Raw genomic sequence first — 20320 nt, 5'->3', positions numbered from 1 at the left:
GCGGCCTGTAGATGGTGGCCACATGGTGGCCACAGTGAGAGAGAGGCTAGGAGAGATAGAGAGCCTGCAGACCAGGCATTCAAAGGAGGGGTAGGCCTGCGTAGGAATGACAGAAGCAGGGATCCACTCCAGGAAGATCAGGGCTATTCCCCACCAGGCCGGTTAGTTCTGGGTTCAGAGAGGATCTTGTAGCCGTCAGGCAGAGAGTGTCAAAACCTGTGATAGAGCTGGCTGTGAACCAGATCTCAGTGAGGCCGAGTACATCCAAATCAAGCTCTTCCAGGAGATGGCAGATGTCCGATGAGTGTTTGACAGCAGAGCGAGAGTTAAGAGTAGCGGTGTAGAACAGATTTCCACCTTTGGAAGACTTCCGTGCATTGGTACAGGCATGAGGTACGCCCTGCGGAAGTATTAGAGGTGCCCGAGAATGGGCAGAGGAGGAAGGAGGAGGTGGAAAGGTAGTCATAGATGAAGACGAGAGTACTGGAGAGGTGGCGGAAGGAAGAGAAGGCAGAGCGGCCAAAGAAGCAGCAGAGGGTGCCAGAGAGGTGGCGGAGGAAGGAGGCGTTAGAGGAGCGAGAGAGGGGTAGATAGGAGTAGCAGGAGAAGAAAGGAAGTTGATAAGACACAGTAAAATCGCAGAACATGAAAATTTGAGCATTTGAAAACAGTGCTCCTCACATGCTACTCCGTTCTACCAGACAGTGACGGATTTAACATGAAACCATATCAGTCACAAAATATATGTGTGCTTCCCATAGCCTGAATTCACAGCAGGGGCACCTTACTCACTATCTATCACTACTACATTCAAAGCAGGCATCATTATTTCTAAATCCATAGGGCCTGATTCACAGAGCGTTTTCCAATGGTATTCCGCCATTATAAAATGTTTCTGTGAATCAGGCCCATAGTGTATAAAGCCCTCACAGGACAAGGCCGCAGTGTAGAGTGACGCAGGTGCGCAGGAGACGCTGCCCAATGATACGTAGCACGCAACGCTACTTCCACGCCTCTTAGCCTTTAAGAAACAGGGATCGGACCCTCTGCTTCAAAGCCCTAGCAGGACAAGGCTGCAGTGTTGAGCGGTGCAGGTGTTTGGCGGCGATGGGGTTGCTGCGCAGATTGTAAGCGCGGTTGACTTCACCGTTCATCTGTGGCCGCAAGGTAAGAAGTTGCGGGAAGGTTAGTAACATCGCTACACTCCATGCAACCCCCTGACCTTGCGTGCCTGTCCCATTCTCCCTCCTGCACACAAGTTGTCCCCCCTCGCATTTGTTCCACGGTTCTCCCGCCATGCGTTCCGCCCTTCTCCCCTTACCACTCATGCTCCCCTCACAACCTAGGCCCCGCTCCCCTTGCCTTTTGCGTGGCATGTGCATTCACTTGCAATTTAGACCCAGTTCCCCAGTCCTCGCGCCTGCGGCCCCACGTAACCTGTTCCCTGCTCCCGCGGCCTGCGTATCCCCCTTAGCGCTGCTCCCTCGCAATTAGCACCAATCTGTTTATCATAAATAGTCAGCGGCACTGGAACCACTTTCAAAATGTTTAATAATGTTTCTGATGCTTGTGAATCTGCTTAGACTCACATGCTGTGCATATAGTCCGACATCTAGTGGGAACCGCAGAGTAGTGCATCTTGTCTTTCGAGGATCGAAAGGGGATGTCAACATGGGTGTGCCTGTAACACTATCCCCTCCAACAATGTGGGCTCACCCCTGAGTACATTTTAGAAAGCCTGTGCGAAGAGGGCACAGGGTATCACAATTTGTGGTCCATAAGGTATCTGAGAACCGCGGTGGTGCTATTTGCGAGAATGTGAAACCGCGAAGTGCCACTGATCTGAAGTTTGCCCATTGCTGCCGCTGTCCTTCAAACCGTAGTGCAGGAGTCCCCAGGCGTCCTCCCTCTTGTCCCCACGACTGAGGCCCAGGAACAACAGGATCTGCCATACTACTACTGGAACAGAAGCCAACTAGAACCAATTTCTTCAGAGCTAAGGTACTGTAAACTAAGGGGTACTTACCTCTTGTGGTGTAGCCTTGCTAGCTCTCAGTTGAGACTTGTCTTGTTTGCCCTCTCATAGAGTTTCTTGCAGCTTTGCCCCTCACAAGCCTCCCAGCTAGTGGCCCTACAGTGATTTCATTTCTACAAAGATTTCTAAAATATTGTGCAAGACCTTTTTTACCTGCCTGCAAGAAGAACTTCAGCTCTCCTAGATTTTGCTTAAGTGAGATTTGCTGTCCTGGCTCCCTGATAGACTCTTCTAACCTCTGACTTGGTGTTTTAATCTGTCCCTCCAATAAGTCACACTTTCCATAACTTGTGTTGCTGGGAAAGGGTTAATCTACTTTGCATTGGGGGGGGGGTACAAAAAGTACTTACCTGCTTTTGAATATTTGTTGACCATTGTTTTATTCTATAATCTTTTCCTTTTGACACCAAACTCAGTATTGCTCTAAATGTGCCTGTGATAAATCAATGTCCAGAGTGTCCTGGTTATTTAAGTCACCTCAGAGTGTAGGAAGTGTCTGTGTGCCATCCCCAATGGGTATCTACTGATTTAGAGAAAATGAGTGTGAATTTATTGAAGTATATTTTTGTGTTACCTGTTTGCTCCCTTCTAAAGAAGGCTTATTCAACTGACTGTTAAATTCATAATTGTTTAATCAGGAAACCTTGTGTGTAAGTGTTTATTTGAATAGCTGTTACTGTAAAGGTCTGTGTTACAACCCTACAGCTCACATTGACCCCTCTTGAGATAAACCTGGCTGCTCAGTCAGTCTACCAACTTGTGTAGTACATGCTTATACCAAAGGTTGGGTTAACTATTGCCAAGAAGACAAGGCTGGTGCAGTCTCCCACAGGGTACTGCATACAATCTTGCCTAACAAGTAGCTTCTTATTTCCTATCTCCTCCTAACACCTCCACAGTCTCTCTCTCTCTCTTTCTCTCTCTCTCATTTTTCCAGGCGGTATCAATCTTTCCCCTACCTTCTCTCTTTCTCTGATGGCCCATGTCCTCCAATGCGTCACAACTCTTCTCCTCCTGATGACAACTCCCTCTTTCTCACTTTCCTCTTGACTACCCTTCGATATCTGTTCCCGATCAATCGATCTCGCCAGTTTCAATAAGACAGCACCTCCCTGCTATGCTGTGTGACAAGGGTCTTCCCTGCTGTAGCAAGAGTTGCTTCCTTCTTAGTGCTTTGTCTTGAGGCATTTTGGTAGGAACTGTGTAGGAATCAAGGGAATTTGTCCCCTCTACCGATGGGGGAGCAACCCCCTTTTGGACCAAGGAAGTGAGCCAGCTAAGTTTAACACCCCATAGGGTACAGGGGAAGTGAGATCCCAGTGGGGGTGACCCTCTCTTAGAGGACAGGCAATCCCTAAATAGGGATCTATGTTATCCTCCCTTGTCGTCCCAAGAAACAAACAGCCTTATTGGTTATACGGGAGATAACCTTCATGATAACTGGCAACTGTATACACAAAGGGCTGGTGTGGTTTCTGACTGCTTTAAGGCCCCATTCACATCTAAAGAAAGTGACCAAAGAACATACACACAACCTTGATGTGAGAAAAATAAAACTCAATCAGACTTGAGGAGCTGAGCAGCAGAGGTCGGGAAATCTTCCATCTGGGAGGAGTGGCAAGAGACTGGAAGCACACGTCCAGTGTGCCAATCCAGGCACTGACACGCTTGTGCAACGCACGGCAGCCCTGCCGGGAGACAGACTGGAGAGACCCAGGCCTGGACAGACTCAAGAGTAGGAGGGTGCCAGTGCAGGAACGACCAGCTGCAGCAAGAAACAGATGACAGGCTCCTGCGGAATGGCAGCAGGAAAGGAGCCAAGGCCCCAAGCCATGTGGAACCAGAGGAAAAAGGTTGGGAAGAGAAGCCGCGTCACACTCCTACTTTATACTTTTGATCTATATATATATATTTGTGAAAGTTTGTTTGTATGTTCGGGGTTGGCTCCAGCCCCATAACAGTTGGTGGGCTGAAATGTTGGCCCACAGTCAGCATAGCAGTCTGGGGTGTGTACTGGCGATAGTTAAATTTGACCAACCCCGCCCATTCGTCCTGCACAGGTTGGGGTCCCGCCCTGTGCTATCAGTATGGGAGATTTTGGGAGATTGCTGATTTTTTGATTGTTGGCTCCAGTCGCACAACAGTTGGTGGGCTGATATGTTGGCCCACGGTCAGCATACCAGTCTGGGGTGTACTGGTGATAGTGAAATCTGACCAACCGCACCCGTTTGCGCCTATACTGATAGCACATGGTCCAACCCTGTGCTATCAGTATAGGTGATTTCGGGAGATTGTTGTTTTTGCGATTTTTCGAAAATAGGAAGTTAGGACACAATAAAACATCCACAAGGCTATAGCAGATTGTCTTGTGCATGCCAGCTACAGTCCCGGGCAACGCCGGGTGGTACCACTAGTACTACTATATCTCTCATTGTAACATCAAACTGTTATACCAATGCTATATGTTAATATAAAGCGTATAGTAATAATTTTGTTTATATTCAACTCCTGATGTGTATACATATGTTTGCAACTTGTGAGCTGGGGAGCAGAATAGAGACACAGATTTTGTCATAGCATTATTTGATTGAAGTGTATTTTAATAAGATTTCCATAAGGAAATGTGTTTGTAAATTAGCATTATTGTAAATACCAAGGTAGCTAAAAGGTTTTAAGGCAATAATGAGTCATACATTAAATACTAAGTACAATACCCTCATTTTGTAAAGCTATTACATTTGTTTCACAGCTGACTGGTATTCTTGTAAGAGCAGCAAAACGGATGCAAGTGAATGTTTATGTCAGACAGATTCCTGGTTTCAGGTAAGTTTCAATCATGCATTTATTTCATTATTCATGGTGTCTGTACTTGTAAATACAATAAATGTAGCAGCACTTCAGAGTTGTAAAAACGATGGGCCTTTGTTCATAATTCCACATGTGCGAAGTGCACTCAAAGTGTATTTGCTGCAGGGTGAGGTTCTCTTTGCTTTGTGAAGCTGGCTGGAAGGCTATGGTGAGACGGCCCACAACGGGCTGCTGTTGACGTGTCTTCTTCCCTGGGAACTACCAGGTGTACTTAGTTGCTGTCGGTGTCACACTGAAAGGAGGAACAGAAAGCAGATATAAACTTTTCTGCTCTGCGTAGTGCACTCGAAGTGAAGTTGTTTCAGTTGGCACAGCTGGCATAATGATCATCAGGACACAGTGGTAAGTGAAACGCACCTATGACCTCTTATGCCCTGAGAAGTAAGGTGGGCGGGCAACAAGCCACTCACTTAAAGGAGGGTAACGGTCCACATGAGGAATGCCAAGAGGTTAATCTGAACCCACCACGGCTGAGTAGAAGAAAGTCCCTTTCAATGTTACCAAGAGATGGAGAGGGGAAAAAGATTAGTAACTACTTCCCAAAAATTATGGATGATAGGCAAGAGCCCTCCAAGGACAAAGCCAATGCCAGGGGGATCCCAGGTGATACTGAGGACCATGCCCTAAAGGGGACCCTCAAATGACTCAAGTGGAAGTACACAGGAGAAGTTCATGGGAGGACCTTATATTCGACATGTCTATTTTGGTCCTAGTGGGTTAGTAGGCGCTGGCATACTGGGTTCACCTTTCCTTGGCTCAGATTTGTCGTTGGAGGAGTCTTAAACTGAGTTGTGGTTGCAAGCACCCATCAGCCATGAGTTGGAAGAGCTGAGAGAAACTACTGTTGTGAAGTCTATTAATCCTAGGTATTCAAGGGAAACATCACTGGACGGTTTTAGTATGTCTAACCCTTGAATTGAGTGTGATTGAAATAATGAGTTTATGACTAATAAGGAATATTACTATGCATAGTCGGGGGAGTCCCCAAGGCATGCATGTGCTCGGGTGGAGAGTGTGGAGTTTGCCTTACACTTGGGGTAATAACTACAGAGCTTCCTCACACCTTGTAATGCTAGCTGTGGAAGCTGGGTCGACAATCTCTGCATGAATTTTGTGTTAAACTCTGTGGTAAGAGTATACAAAGACATAAATTATGATCTAAGAGATGTAAAAACACACATAAGAGCGATGAATTCAAAGCTGAACTTTATGGAATGCTTTATAACAGCAAAAAAGTTAGGAATTGGGAGGGATTCTGTCAACCCAAGGTCCTCTTCAAGGTTTGACATTCGAAGAGCGTATGTGCCTCTTGAGGTTTCTGTCGAGGCCAGAGTGTGCGATGAGGGGATCATTGATGTGGAGGTAGTCCAACCTTTGTCCGACTGGGAGAGGGAGCGACGTCTCCTTACGGATTTAAGGAGAGGGATCCTCTTGGAATGGTTGTCCCCACAAGCAATGCACCTGATACATCTGCAATAAGGCAAGATAAAGCTACCTTGCGGTTTGGGTAGGGGGGTCCCGTCAAATTCGGAGTAATTTTCAGGGTCCCCAGGTGAAGAAACCTAAGAATATGAAAGGTACTAAGCCCAGGAGAAACTGTGGTTCGAGAACATTTCTATGGAAGTTGCAATCTTAATTGGCCTCTTCACAGATGTAGAGGAACAATGAGGAGATATTGCCTGAAAGCTCCCTCTAAAAGCCAAGAACAAAAGGAGCAAAACAACAAAGAAGTTGAAGTTGCTTAATAAAGAAAATATGAAGGGCCTTGACAGACCTACAGCAGGGACCATTTACAAATTTTACAAAAAGCCAATAGGTGTAACTCGGCTGTGATGATAGATGAGGTCATTACGCATGAGGAAGAGGAGCAGTGTGCTCTCGACTCTCTGCTCTCTATTCAGAGTGATACGTCAGCTTTACTGGTGGATGGACTGGATCTGGCTGCCATCCTCTCAAAACCATTAGTGATACATAAAGTCCTCTCTCCCGCTCAAGATAAGTCTATGAACCCGTTGGTAAAGGAGGTACCTTTGAAGAGTAATGATGGGGGTCATGTTGAGATCTCTGATTCGCACAAAGCCTTGAAGCAAGAGGAGTACATGGAATTTTGGTGCTTGAATTGATTTTAACATCTAGTCATAATATTGTTTTAAATAGATGAAATGTGCTGGACCTTATGGCTAAAATCCCCTCTCTGAGGGATGTGTACGCCAGTGATATCGTACTTATTGACTTCCTGGACAGACAGAAGACTTTTTTTTTGTTTTGGTTCACATACGTTTAAAATTTGTTCATGAATTTATGTTGTTTGAAATTGAGGCTTTTTTAATAATGAAATGTGATTTATTTAAGGAGCAGAAGTCTGAGGGAGCAGATTGTGTGAAGGGAGGGTCATAACAAATGCACAGAGAAGAGTTTGAGGGACTCTGTGGGGAGTAGAATGGTATTTCTGGAGGAACCAATAGGCACCAAGGGACTGAGGGAGAATGACTGGGCATGTCTGGCTTCGTATAGAACTTTGGGGAGATACGCTTTCATTCTTTCAGATCTTATGGTTTGTGTAGCCTCTTGGAACACCCAAGGCTACAGCCACCTTCTTGCAGCTGGGAAGGATTTAGACCTATGGGGGAAATGTCTTATTATTAACTTGCAAGTAGTCTGGTTTAAGAAGGCCCCCGGCAATGGATGGGTGTAAGACTTTCTTAAAACTGGCCCACCAACAGGGCGCACATCGGGTGTCTAAATACAGCAGTAACAAATTAACTGAATTGGACTAGCTGGCAATTAAATTCCCTGCACACATGGATCTTAGCACTGATTCTTACACAATCTATGGAGGGACATGGCTTAAGAAGAGGTCTCCTATCGATTGACCTCTACTGGCATCATGCATTGGAAAATTCTGGGGATTTGGTAGAGCAGTGTGGCTGACCTGCTACAGGAGTTTTTTAGTTTTGAGAGAGGAGCAAATGTAATAATAGTGGGTGATTTCAACTGGAAATATGAAAGGCAGAGTCACACCTCTTGCTACAAGTCGAGTGCTCAGGGTGCATCTAATACTAATGCTTGCAAATGGTTGGGTCTTATGGAAGGGTGGGTTTTTTCTTATTTTTTCTGCAAAAGGGCCTGCCCTGGAATCTACATGGAAATCGCATAAGTACTCCTCCACCCACATTTTTGTCTCAGAATCTATGCTAGATAAATGTGGGGAATTTAAGATTGTTAATACATAGAAAAGCAACCACTGCCTTTAAGGGAGTATATTTGCTATGCCTTATGGTGAGAGGGGAAACATGGTTATACCAAATGCGTTTGTTAATAATTCAAAAAATCGCTTGATTTGGAGACCTCAGATTGTACAGAGGTTTCATGAACATCTTCAGTATACATATAATTCTCATGATATTGAACAGTTTTCTGATTATTTTTCTGCTCCTAACTTCTCTCTATTTTTTCTGGAAAGAATTGACAAATTTGGAAGCAATGTTAATGTTAAAGGACATTTCTACCGCGCACTATCACCACTGGAGTGGTTCCCTGGCGCTCTGTCGGCTCTGAAAGAAGAAGGGAAGGGGTGGTTAGTGGGAAGTAGCTGGAAAAGTGCAAGAGAGCAGTGATGTGCTGTTGGCGGCCTCATCCCGGTGGGTCCGTTGGCTGGGCCTGGGGTGTTTTGCGGCCGGTAGTCGTTGTGTACTGTTGTGCGAGTCTGTGTGTTTTTTGTTTTTGTTGTTGCAATGTAGTGAAGTGTTTGCTGTTTGTTGTGCTGTAGGTTTGTGATTGTGTTTGGTTTGGAGTTTGAGAGGTGTATGCAGAGGGGGGAATTTTTTTAGTGCAATTGGTTAGTTAGCATCTTTATCCTAAATTGAGGCGCTGGGCTTCTGTAATCTCCCCTGATCTGGGTTCGTCTGGCCTTCGAGGTCCCTTTCACATCTGCCCCCCTTCTCCCCTTCCCACTCGTACGGCTAGCGCAACTGCCCATGTCCGGGGCTCATATAGTGTGGTGATTGCTAATATCCCGATAATTCCACTATACTGTGGTACCCGGTGGCAATTTACGGACAAGTGCAGTTGTTGGGTGGGATTAGGGTGGGATGTTGATTCCATCTCAGTTTGGGTGTCGCCTGTGTTCCCCTCTAACCGGCGTCCTTCGTCCAGGTGCGTTGGGAGCTTCTTCACATAGGGATATGTCCACAGTCTGTACTGGCTTTGTCCGTGTCCAGTTTATTCATCCCTTTCCTTTCTGTTTCGGTTTTCAGTTTGAGTCTGTGGTGTTGAAGAGCCAGGTTTTTAGTAATTTCCTAAATTTAGGTGATTTTTGTTATGTCTTTTGGGATGTTGTTCCAGGTTTTTGCAGCTAAGTGGTAGAAGGAGGTGCCTCCCAGTTTCTTCGTGAGGTATGGTTTAGGTTCCAGACGGATTTCGTTGCTTGACCTGAGGGGTCTTGTTGGTTTGTAGATTGTTATTTTCTTTTGTAGGAATTCTGCTCCCTGTCCACTGATTGCCCTGTGCGTTATGCATATTGCGACTCCAACACTCCGTGTGTTCTCGTTCTGCTCGATCTCTCTTCTGCCTTTGACACTGTCAACCATGCCATCCTGCTCAACCGTCTCCGTGATAACCTGGGTATCACTGGTCAGGCTCTGGCGTGGCTGACCTCTTTCCTTTCCAATCGACCCTCCCAGGTCCAACTGGGGTCCTTCCTCTCCGACATCTTTTTCTCTACCTGTGGTGTCCCCCAGGGATCTAATCTCTCTCCCTGGCTGTTCAACCAGTATCTGGCACTCCTTGCCCACCGCATCGCCACCCTCTGCCCCAACTTTCAGTGCTATGCGGACGATACCCAGCTCATTTTCAGGCTACCCTCGGCCTCCTCCTCCTCTCCTTCCCTCATCTCCGACTGTCTGTCTGCTATCCAGGAATGGTGTGCCGCCAATGACCTCTGCCTTAATGCCAGTAAGACTGAGATTCTACTCATCGGCACACCCACTCCCTCCTTCCCTGCAGCGCTCTGGCCAGCTCTCTTGGCCCGCCTCCTGCTCCTACCTGCAAGGCAAAAAACCTCGGGGTCATCTTCGACTCAACACTCTCCTTCTCTCCTCATATATCTGACGTCTCCAAGAAGTCACACTACCAGCTGCACCTCCTCAGAGGCATTCTTCCCTTCCTCTCCTTCCCCCAGAAGCTCACGGTCTCCAGAGCCCTGGTTCTCTAGACAGCTGGACTACTATAACAGCCTCTATCTTAATCTGCCTGCCTCTACTCTCCGCCCTCTGCAACTCATCCAGAACAGGACTGCAAGACTTGTCCTTGGCCTCAAGCCCAGGGACCATATCTCTCCAGGACTGAAATCTCTACACTGGCTCCCAGTGGCTGCGAGGATTAAGTTCAAAACCCTCTGCATTGTCCACAAGGCCTTCTGGGGCCTGGGGCCTAAATACCTTCAACTCTCTTCCTAAATATCTTCCTTCCCGAGCCCTTCGCTCATCTGTCTCCAACTCCCTCAGGGTCAGCCATTCTTCGAAGCAACGAGCTGGGGGTAGATCTCTCTCTGCGGCAGGGGCCTCCCTCTGGAACAGCCTTCCTGCCTCCCTGAAACTTGAGGAGAACCATCTTCGGTTCCGGAAGCACCTCAAAACCTTCCTCTTTGCTTCTGCTTTCTCTCTCCCTCTCCCCTGCTAAATTCTTCACTGAAACTGCACTGAACCTGCACCTAGGCCACTCTCACCAACCTCAGTCCTTGGCCCAGCCACTCTCCACTTGCACTGCCTCCTGGCAACCCCTGCTCTGCGGGACTGTCTCTGCATCCCTACAGCTCCCCCCTCCCAGCACTTGTCTGCACTTACCTTGCACTTGCCACCAGCTGGCCCTATTTATTTATTTATTTTTATTCTACTTACCCTGTTCAGCACTTCCCCCCCCTCCCCTTCCCCTTGCACTTTTTCCCTTCCCCCCTACCCCTGCACTTGCGCGATCTGAATGACACCTGGCCTAGTAGGATCGTTGTCTGTCTTCCCCTTGTTCCCCCTCCCTGCCTCATCGCGCCTTGAAACACTTGTGTATAGGCGCGTTACAAATGTCATATCATATCATATATTATATTGTTTTGAAGGGGATGCAATGTTTTACTGGGAGCCAGTGTAGTGTTTTTAGGGCAGGGGTGATGTGTTCTCTTCTTGATAGTTTGAGGAGTAGTCCGACTGCTGCATTTTGGATACGTTGTAGTTTCTTCAGGAGGAATTTCGAGATAGAGGCTGTTTGCATAGTCGATACTTGACATTATGAGGACGATGATAGTGAGTGTTTTATGCGTGAAGGAGAGGAAAGGTAGGATTCTTCTTGCCATGTGGAGGAGGAAAAAACATTTCTTGACTGTTGCATTTACTTGTGGTTCTAAGGTTAGTGTGTTGTCCATCAGGACGCCCAGATTTTTTACTACCTTAGATGGTGATGGTGCGGTTCCCATTTCTGTTGGCCAGGGGATGGTGATTTCGTTCTCTTGGTCTTTGGATATGATCATGATTTCTGTCTTTCCTGGATTGATTTTCAGGTTGTTGGCAGCCATCCAGTTGAAGACTTCTTTTAGACACTTGATTAGGGTTGAATGATTAGCTTGGGTGTCATTGATTTTGTAGATGATTTGGGTATCATCTGCGTAGTTGTAGCATGTAATGTACTTTTTGAAGATTTGGATAACCGGAGTCTGGTAGATGTTGAAGTATAGTGGTGATAGCGATGACCAAAAACATGGGTGCTATGAGCACTCAAGAGAGACACCTCCTGTCAGGAGGTTGGGCGTAAAATGAAACTAGCAAGACAATCTTTTAAAACTGGCTGAAGGGATACAAAGCTTGAATCGCTTACCTAGAATGTGAAAAAATGTTAAGTATACTGTTCTCATTTTGTTTTGAAAGGTAACCCCAAATTGTGTGCAGAAATGTTATTGATCTTTTTGCAGAACGTAGGAGAAACTAAAACCATCCCGGAGTCCTGGAAAAACTGCCTTTCTTATTCCTATTTTTAAGAAAGTGGATAGGTCAGCCCGCTCTAGCTACCACCCAATTGCTCTTTTGGACATGAGTGGTAAGATCTTCTCATCCATTATTTTGAGGAGAGCCTTGAATCTCTGGGCCATGGAGGCAAATAGAATAGACAATCATCAGGTGGGGTTCTGGCAGGGTCAAGGTACTCATTTGAATGGGTTGGTTTCTGCTCACCCTCTTGATGAAAGCTAAAAGGCAGGAAAAGAGGCCATCATACATGGTGTTTCTAGACCTCTCTTCTTCTTTTGATAAGTTGAATAGGTCTATCTTGTGGGAGAAACGTAGAAAGTGGGAGATCCGAGATACGCTGCTTGAAATCCTTATGGCCATTCACCCTGATACAAGAGTCCAGGTTTGCTTGGATGGGAAGGGCCTTATGTCTGAACCTGTGAATACGTATAGGCGGGTACATCAAGGTTGTGTCCTTGCCCCCGCTTTGTTCAACTTGTATTTGGCAGACTTGGACGAGCATTTAAAACATTTGAAAGCCTTCCCTCCTTGACTGGCCACTTTGGTGCTAAATTATCTAGCATATGCAGATGACCTGGTCATTTTTTACCAGATTCCGATAGGGCTGCAGCGTTCCTTGGATTCATTAGCCTCATACATGAAATGTTACAATCTGTCTATTAATCCTCAGAAATCTAAATGTATATCATGCTCAGGGGGGAAGAAAAAATACTCCTTTTTATGGAAGATTTGCACCCAGGGTGGATGCTTAGCGTTTCAGGTGGCTGGAACAGTGGGCGAGAATACACATTCTCTGCCAGCTGCATCCAGCCACCCAAGGCCATTCCCCGGTGTGACGCCATTTCTTTTTTTTCCATGTGGGGAGGCAACAGGCAGCCTCTCCCTGTAGCCGCCCCCAAACAATACTTCCCCCTTCCACATCCCCTCCCTCCTTCCCCATCTACCTGATGGACAGGAGCTTTGTGCTCTGGTCCCAGTGCTCCTCCAGCCAGTCTCCCAGCCGCTGCCATAGAAATGCAAATGGTGGCGGTCATCTGTTTTTCATCGTTTTTTCCTATATAGATTAGCCGAGCAAGCGACGCTAATCTCCCAGGGGAAAAAAAAAGCAAAAACGCACCCTGGATAAACCTTGGGTGCGAATGACTTCCACCCCTGCTGTGGGGGCCGGACATGGCCTTTAATGTCCCACAGCCTCACTGAACGCTTGCGTGCCGTTAAAGGCCATGTCCACCCCCCACAGCAGGGGTGAAAGTAACATTTTTACCATCAAAGATTCCGCTTGGCAATTGTTGGAAGGGCCAATATGGCATAAGGTTTTGAGTTTGCCAAAATGTGTGCCAGTTCCTGTGATCCATTATGAGCTTGGATTACGTTCTGTGGCTGTCCGAATCAAGTGGAAAGCACTCTACCTCTATAAGAAAATCTTGATTCGCCAAATAAATTGCTCTTTAATGACAAATGGGAGTGCTACATATTTCTCTGGATCGATTAAAGAATGTGAGTCTTGAAGGGGTTGGAGCGGTCAAAGGAGAAGTTAATGATGTCAATATGCAAGGTAAAAAGGCCTTTGCAGGATTTAGTTTGGTGTTAGACGAGATACAATATTATGAACTATGTTTTATATCCAAATATGATTAATCATGACAAACCCCTGTATAGGCCGGAAATGTACGTCATGAAATTCCCGAGCCCAAAATGGAGAAAAGTGTTCATGAGATTTCGCTTCAATTTACTTTCCACAATGGAGGTCAAGGAAGCTCATGTGAATATTGCAAGGAAAAGTAGAAGGTGTAGGTAATGTTAAGCCCAAAGGGGTAGTGGAAACGTTGAAGCATCTGTTAACCCGAATGGCGCAAAACCTGTTAACCTAGATACAAGCACTTTAAAGATTTTTTGCAGGAAAGGAGATTATATGAGCGAACCCTATATGAGAATATATGAGCAAACTCTATATGAGATATTAGCTGTAAATCAGGTTTCCTTGATATTGTGAAAGGTGAGATGTATAAATGAAATGTTAATATTGCATGAAGATTCTCTATTTAGTGTATAAGAAATAGGCTATGTATGTTCTTTTATGGATTGACTTGTTAATTGGCTTGATATAATGTATGTGCGTCCTGTCTTTGTATATATGATGTATGCATGTTTTTGTTATTTCTGTAAGGTTTGATTTTGAAACCAATTGCAAAATAAATAAATACATAATTCTAGATGCCATCTAGTGCAGGAGAGGAGACTCTATGGAATTATCTTGGTGGCTAACAAAATTAGTAAATATAGATATATTGCACGTTGATGCTAAGCAAGTGGATGGAAAAGAAAAAGTACAAAAGAGGGATGGAAAAAATCGTAAGAATGAAAATATCTGAAATAAAATGTGAACACTGTCACATACTCAATATAAAGACCTTGGAAAAGAATGTTAAAACAATCTTTTTTTAAAAAGTTTTCATTATGATGTTGTCAGGCTTGGGCCTTCTCTCCAGAGTCGTGTCGTCACAGATCCATACCTAAGTTGCCTTCTTGGATGCTTGAAAAGTAGGGACTTTTGTATCCAGCATGCAATGTAGGCTCTCATATGGTTCTTTCTCAGATGCTTTAGGAGTTCCAACTCCAATATCCAGCAATCAGCATTCGACGTGCCAGCATGCAGTGTTGTTGATCAGCATGTCTTTTCTTATTGTAATTTACCCCAGGACCTTGCACTCCAGAGTTTCTGGTTTACAATCTTTTTTGTTATTATAACTTTCTCAGTTTGCTCTAGAAACTTTCACTTCAAGAACCAAGATGCAATGGCAATGTTTCTTGTCAATAAAGCGTTCTATGTTTTTTCTAGGAACCTCCCCTCAGAATTCCTGTATTCAAGGATTTGTATTGAAATTGCTTTTTCTGGAATGCTTCTGGCCTTCCTAGCATTCAGTATTCCAGTCATTATGACATTTATGATATGATGTGATATGATATATGATATGGCATTTATAACGCGCCTATACACAAGTGGTTCAAGGTGCGACGAGGCAAGGGAGAGGGAACAGAGGGAAGACGGAGACAACGAGCCTACTAGGCCAGGTGTCATTCAGATCGCGCAAGTGCATGGGAAGGGGGAAGGGGAAAAAGTGCAGGGGGAAAGGGCAGGGGACAGTGCAGTACATGGGATAATAGAATAAATAAACCAAAAGTAAAAAAGTGTGGCCAGCTGGTGGCAAGTGCGAGGGTACGTGCAGACATCAGGTGTCAAGTGCAAGGGTATGTGCAGACATCAGGTGTCAAGTGCTGGTAGTGGGACTGTAGGGATACAGAAAAAAACAAAACAGTCCCCCAAGTGCGGGGGTTGCCAGGAGGCAGTGCAGGTTTGTGACTGGCGGGGGAGGGGACCTGGGCTCGAGATCAGAGGGTGGCCAGGTAACCAGTGTAGTTTCAGTTTCAGCCAGGAAATTCAGCAGGGGAGAGGAGGAGAGAAAGCAGAAGCAAAGAGAAAGGTTTTGAGGTGCTTCCGGAACCGGAGATGGTTCTCCTCAAGTTTCAGGGAGGCAGGGAGGCTGTTCCAGAGGGAAGCCCCAGCCGAAGAAAGAGATCTACCCCCAACTCGTTGCTTGGAGAATTTACTGACCCTCAGGGAGTTGGAGGCAGATGAGAGAAGAGTTCGAGAAGGAAGATATTTAGGAAATGAGAGTTGTAGGTATTGAGGACCCAGGCCCCAGAAGGTCTTGTGGACAATGCAAGGGTTTTGAACTTAATCCTCGCAGCCACTAGGAGCCAGTGCACAGAATTCAGTCCTGGAGAGATACGATCCCTGGGCTTGAGGCCAAAGACAAGTCTTGCAGTCCTGTTCTGGATGAGTTGCAGAGGGGTTGCAATAGTCCGGCCTAGAGAGAACCAGAGCTCTGGAGACAGTGAGCTTCTGGGGGAAGGAGAGAAAAGGAAGAATACCTCTGAGGAGGTGCAGCTGATAGTGTGACTTCTTAGAGACGTCAGAGATGTGAGGAGAGAAGGAAAGTGTGGAGTCGAAGATGACCCCAAGGTTTTTAGCCTCACAGGTAGGAGCAGGAAGAGGGCCGGCCAGAGAGTGACAGGAAATGAGGGAGCGGGTATGCCGATGAGGAGAATCTCAGTCTTACTGGCATTAAGGCAGAGATCGTTGGTGGCACACAACTCCTGGATAGCAGACAGACATTCAGAGATGAGAGAGGGAGAAGAAGTGGCTGAAGGTAGCCTGAAAATGAGTTGGGTGTCATCCGCATAGAGAGCAGAGAGCAGCAATGCGGTGGGCAACAAGTGCCAGGTAATGGTTGAAAAGCCAGGGAGAGAGGTTAGACCCCTGGGGAACACCACAGGTAGAGCTAAAGATAGAGGAGAGGAAGGACCCAAGTTGAACCTGGGAGGGTCGATCAGAGAGGAAACAAGTCAGCCACGACAGGGCCTGACCGGTGATAACAAGGTTATCACGGAGACGGTTGAGCAGGATGGCATGGTTGACCGTGTCAAAGGCAGAAGAGAGCTCAAATAAGATGAGGACACAGGGCTTGTTAGAATCCAGGTTGGAGAGCAGGTCTTCACATATGTTCAGGAGAGCATTTTCCGTGCTTCTGGCATTTCTGAAGCCAGACTGACGGTCATGGAGGCAGCCAACAGATTCAGTGTGAAGATTAAACTGGGAGATGGCCAGCTTTTCCAGGAGTTTGCCCAAGAAAGGAGCGATGGAGATTGCACGATAGTTAGCCGGGCAGGAAGGGTTGGCAGAGGGTTTCTTAAGAAGAGGGTGTACAAGGGAGTGCTTCAGTGGGGAGGGGAAGACTCCAGTGGCAAAGGAGTGGTTGTAGAAATCAGCCAGAGCAGGAGCCAGGGTGTCAATGTGGTCCTTCATGGTTTTGGAGGAACAGGGGTGAACCTGTTTTGACAAGACTTTCATTGATCGGACTTGTCTGGAAACCTTGTCAGAGGAGAACAGGGGAAAGGCAGAAAAGGAGGCAGGAGAGGTTGCTGCAGAACAGACAGAGGAAGAGCATGGAGTAGAGGGAGGGGGGGGGAATAGAGAGAGGACAGGTTGTCCCGAGTTTTAGAGATGAAATGAGAAGCCAGAGCTGTGCAGGGGGCCTGGGACGGGACAGGAGAGGTAGAGACTGCAGCAGGATTGGCCAGTTCCTTGCAGATTTTAAAGAGTTTGGCTGAGTTGTTAGATGCCGCGGAGATGCAGGCTCGGATGTGGGCTCTCTTCTTAGTGCGGACAGAGAGCCGGTATTGCCTCTGGAGCAGAGGACAGACCAGTTTGTCAGAGAATGTACAGGAAGAACGCCATAATCCTCTAGGCCGCCCTGCACTTGCGCTTAAGGGTGACGAGGTCTGTGTCATACCAAGAGTTGCACTTGGCTTTGGATTTCAAGCAGATCCTCATGACAGGGGCAACAACATCAATAGTATCAGATATAGCAGAGTGGAGCATGGAAAGGGCTGTGTCAGGATGTGAGTCAGCCGGAGGAGGAGGTCAGAAGGTGGCAGCGAAAGCCTCAACTAACACACGCGTCATGGGAGGGATGACAGAGAAGGTAGGTGGCAGTGCTGGAGTTGGCTTGGCCTGAGGGGTAGAGAGAGTGAGATGGGAGGAAAGGAGAAAGTGATCACTCCAGGAGTGAGGAGTGGTGAGAGGGACTGAAAAGGGAAGGTCTGAAGAAATCAGAACATCCGGAGTGTGCCCTGCAGAGTGAGTCGGGCCCGAGGGGAGAATAGAGAGAGCGAGAGAGTTGCAGAGGTCGCGAGTCCATAGGAAGGACATGAAGCATCCAGGTGGATGTTGAAGTCTCCAAGAATGAGGAGTTGCGTGGTTGAGAGCAGGAGGGAAGAGGAGAGGTCCGCCCACTCAGAAAGGAAGGGGGAGATCTCTGACCAGGTGGCCGAAAGATGGTAGCCACAGTAAGGGAATGGCTTGGAGAGAGAGAGAGAGAGAGAGAGAGAGAGAGAGAGAGAGAGAGAGAGAGAGAGAGAGAGAGAGAGAGAGAGAGAGTGCGCCTGCAGACGAGGCATTCAAAAGAGGAGTAGACCTGCGTATGAATAACAGAGGCAGCAATCCACTCAGGGAAGATCAGGGCTACACCCCCTCTGGAACGGTTGGATTTGGGCGTGGAAAGGATCTTGTAGCCATCAGGGAGGAAAGTGTCAAAGCTTGTGACAGAGCTGGCGTGAACAATGTCTTAGTGAGAACGAGGACATCGAGGTCAAGTTCCTCCAGGAGGCGGCAGATGTTAAATGAGTGTTTGACAGCTGAGAGAGAGTTTAGAGTGGCAATATGGAGAAGGTTGCCGTCCTTGAAAGACGGTACCATTCAAGTAAACATTAATGATGACCTTAGAGGAGTGGAAGAAGGCCAGGAGGACATCCCACCGGTACCACCATTAATGGGAGAGGAAGAGAGTGCAGAAAGCACAGAGACAATATGTAGAGTCCATAGGTCCGGCGAGGGAACGACAAAGAGGATGTCAGTGGAAGTTTGCCTGGAGGAGGCACTGGTATAGGTGTCAGCGATAGGGAGGCCTGGGTTGGAGACCAGGATGTCCTTTTTAAACTTCTTTCTACCAGATTTGGTAAGGAGAGCAGAATAGTCGATAGAGTAGCAGTTAGGAAAGATAGGAGAGACAGAGAGTACCATAGAATAGGTGGGGAGAGCAGAGAGGAGGAGGGGAGAGGGAAGGGGTAGGGGCTGAACACTAGGGAAGGACATAGGGCAGGATGCACGCGGACAAGACAGAGGGGAGAAGAGACAAGTAGACAATTTGACACCACGACAGACACTTAGGTAGTGGTAGAAGGTTCACTAGATGGGCACCTCGCTAGGGGAGCGGCGCTACTTTCACAATGCAATTTAAACAGGAGAAAACACACCCAAATTTGAGAGGCCTGCAATAGTGGGGAAAAAAGGCCTAGATTTCACGATGCAATTTTTAATACTTTCACAATGCAATTTAAACGGGAGAAAACACACCCAAATTTGAGAGTCCTGCAATAGTGGGAGAAAAGGCCTAAGTTTCACGATGCAATTTGCAGCGTGCTTTAGCACTATGCGCCTGCAGATCCCTGCACCACATCACCAAATAATCCACTGGGCAGGCATGCAGCAAAGGTAGAGACAGGGTTTATTGCCATGCAGCTGTGCAGAAATGGGTCCAGAAACCCATAGTTTTCCCATCCCAAAAAGGTTGACTCCGAGCTCAGAAACTTTTTATACAGTTTTACACAATGAGCCTCATAGAGAAAATTCAGTAAAAATACTTAATACGTAATTTGGCGATGGGGTAACCATTATGTCTAGGTGGCTCCCTGCACCACATTTTTGTCATTTGCATGGCAGATAAAGCTGGCAGGCTCCATAGGAATCCCCAGCATGACAATGCATGCCAGTGCAAATGCTGGGGCATTTGTATGGCAGAGAGGAAGAGAGGCGGTGGAAACGCAAGTTGCGTTCCGCCCCTCCTATCTGCCATACAATTGAATGAAAATGAGGTGTGAGGTCAATAGAAGGTGTAAAGGCCTTGCGCAAAGCTTTAACATCTTCCATTGATGTTCCGCCCCAAAGAAAACGAGCTCCCCTAATTCTGTTACATTAACAATGGACTGCCTAATGGTACTTCCTGGTGGGCATGGCTTTATGGAACCTTCCAAGCTCCATGTTATACTGCTCAGCCTACCAACGTGACATAGACCACCTCTTCTTCGGTAGCTTTCCCTTAAACCTAATGGTACAAAATTATGGACTCAGCAATCTTGTGATAGGTGTTCCAGTTCTCAGCCTGTTAAATCTGCCTTTATGATCTAATGTGGGGCCTGTACGTACACATACCTGTTACGGCTTCCACGTCATTACCTCAGTGATGGCTGCCATGCTACACATCCGAGGATCATGTTCATCCACTGACCTAAAGTAAATTGCCATTAGCTTCCACACACACTATGTCCAGTATTCAGTGTTGAAGCTCTGTGTGGTGGTCTCAGTACAATTTAAGAGTTTACACTTTATCTCCCAGCATACATTGTTTCTTTTTGCTGTGGCTTCCTAATTTCTTCCTCTTAAAAAGTGATCTAGGGTTTATCACTTCCCCTTCCATGGTTCAGTGTTACTCCTAAGGCTCCCAAATTGGGGTTTAGTTTGTTTTCTTGAACTTTCCTGCTCCTCCACTCCTTTAGCTCACAATAGTGTCAGGCACACATCCGTGACCTCTTCCTTTCACCCAGCACTAACTATGGCCTGTTTTGTTTCTCTCGCTCCACTTTCCTTCTTGGGTCGTCATTTATGGATGGCTTTGGCACCTTCGTTTATCCCCATTGAGTCACTGCCTTCGCTCACATTCAGCTCTGGACAGTTTTTCCTTGTCATCATTGTGGTGTCGTAAGTGAAACGTGATCTTGGTCATGTGCA

General features: G+C 46.7%; 1 protein-coding gene across 2 annotated transcripts in view; it reads left to right on the top strand.

Moving 5' to 3' along the window:
* Positions 1-20320, top strand: part of SCARB2 (scavenger receptor class B member 2) — a 1272731-nt gene that overhangs the window by 969210 nt on the left and 283201 nt on the right. For both annotated transcript variants that reach the window (XM_069626318.1, XM_069626317.1), the window contains one exon: positions 4785-4858. In XM_069626318.1, the coding sequence (XP_069482419.1) occupies positions 4785-4858 (74 nt within the window). The remainder of the gene's footprint in view (positions 1-4784; positions 4859-20320) is intronic.

The sequence above is a fragment of the Ambystoma mexicanum genome, chromosome 6p (genome assembly GCF_040938575.1).
Source record: "Ambystoma mexicanum isolate Mex_15411 chromosome 6p, UKY_AmexF1_1, whole genome shotgun sequence".
Lineage (NCBI taxonomy): Eukaryota > Metazoa > Chordata > Amphibia > Caudata > Ambystomatidae > Ambystoma > Ambystoma mexicanum.
This window is presented reverse-complemented; position numbering and strand designations above follow the sequence as displayed.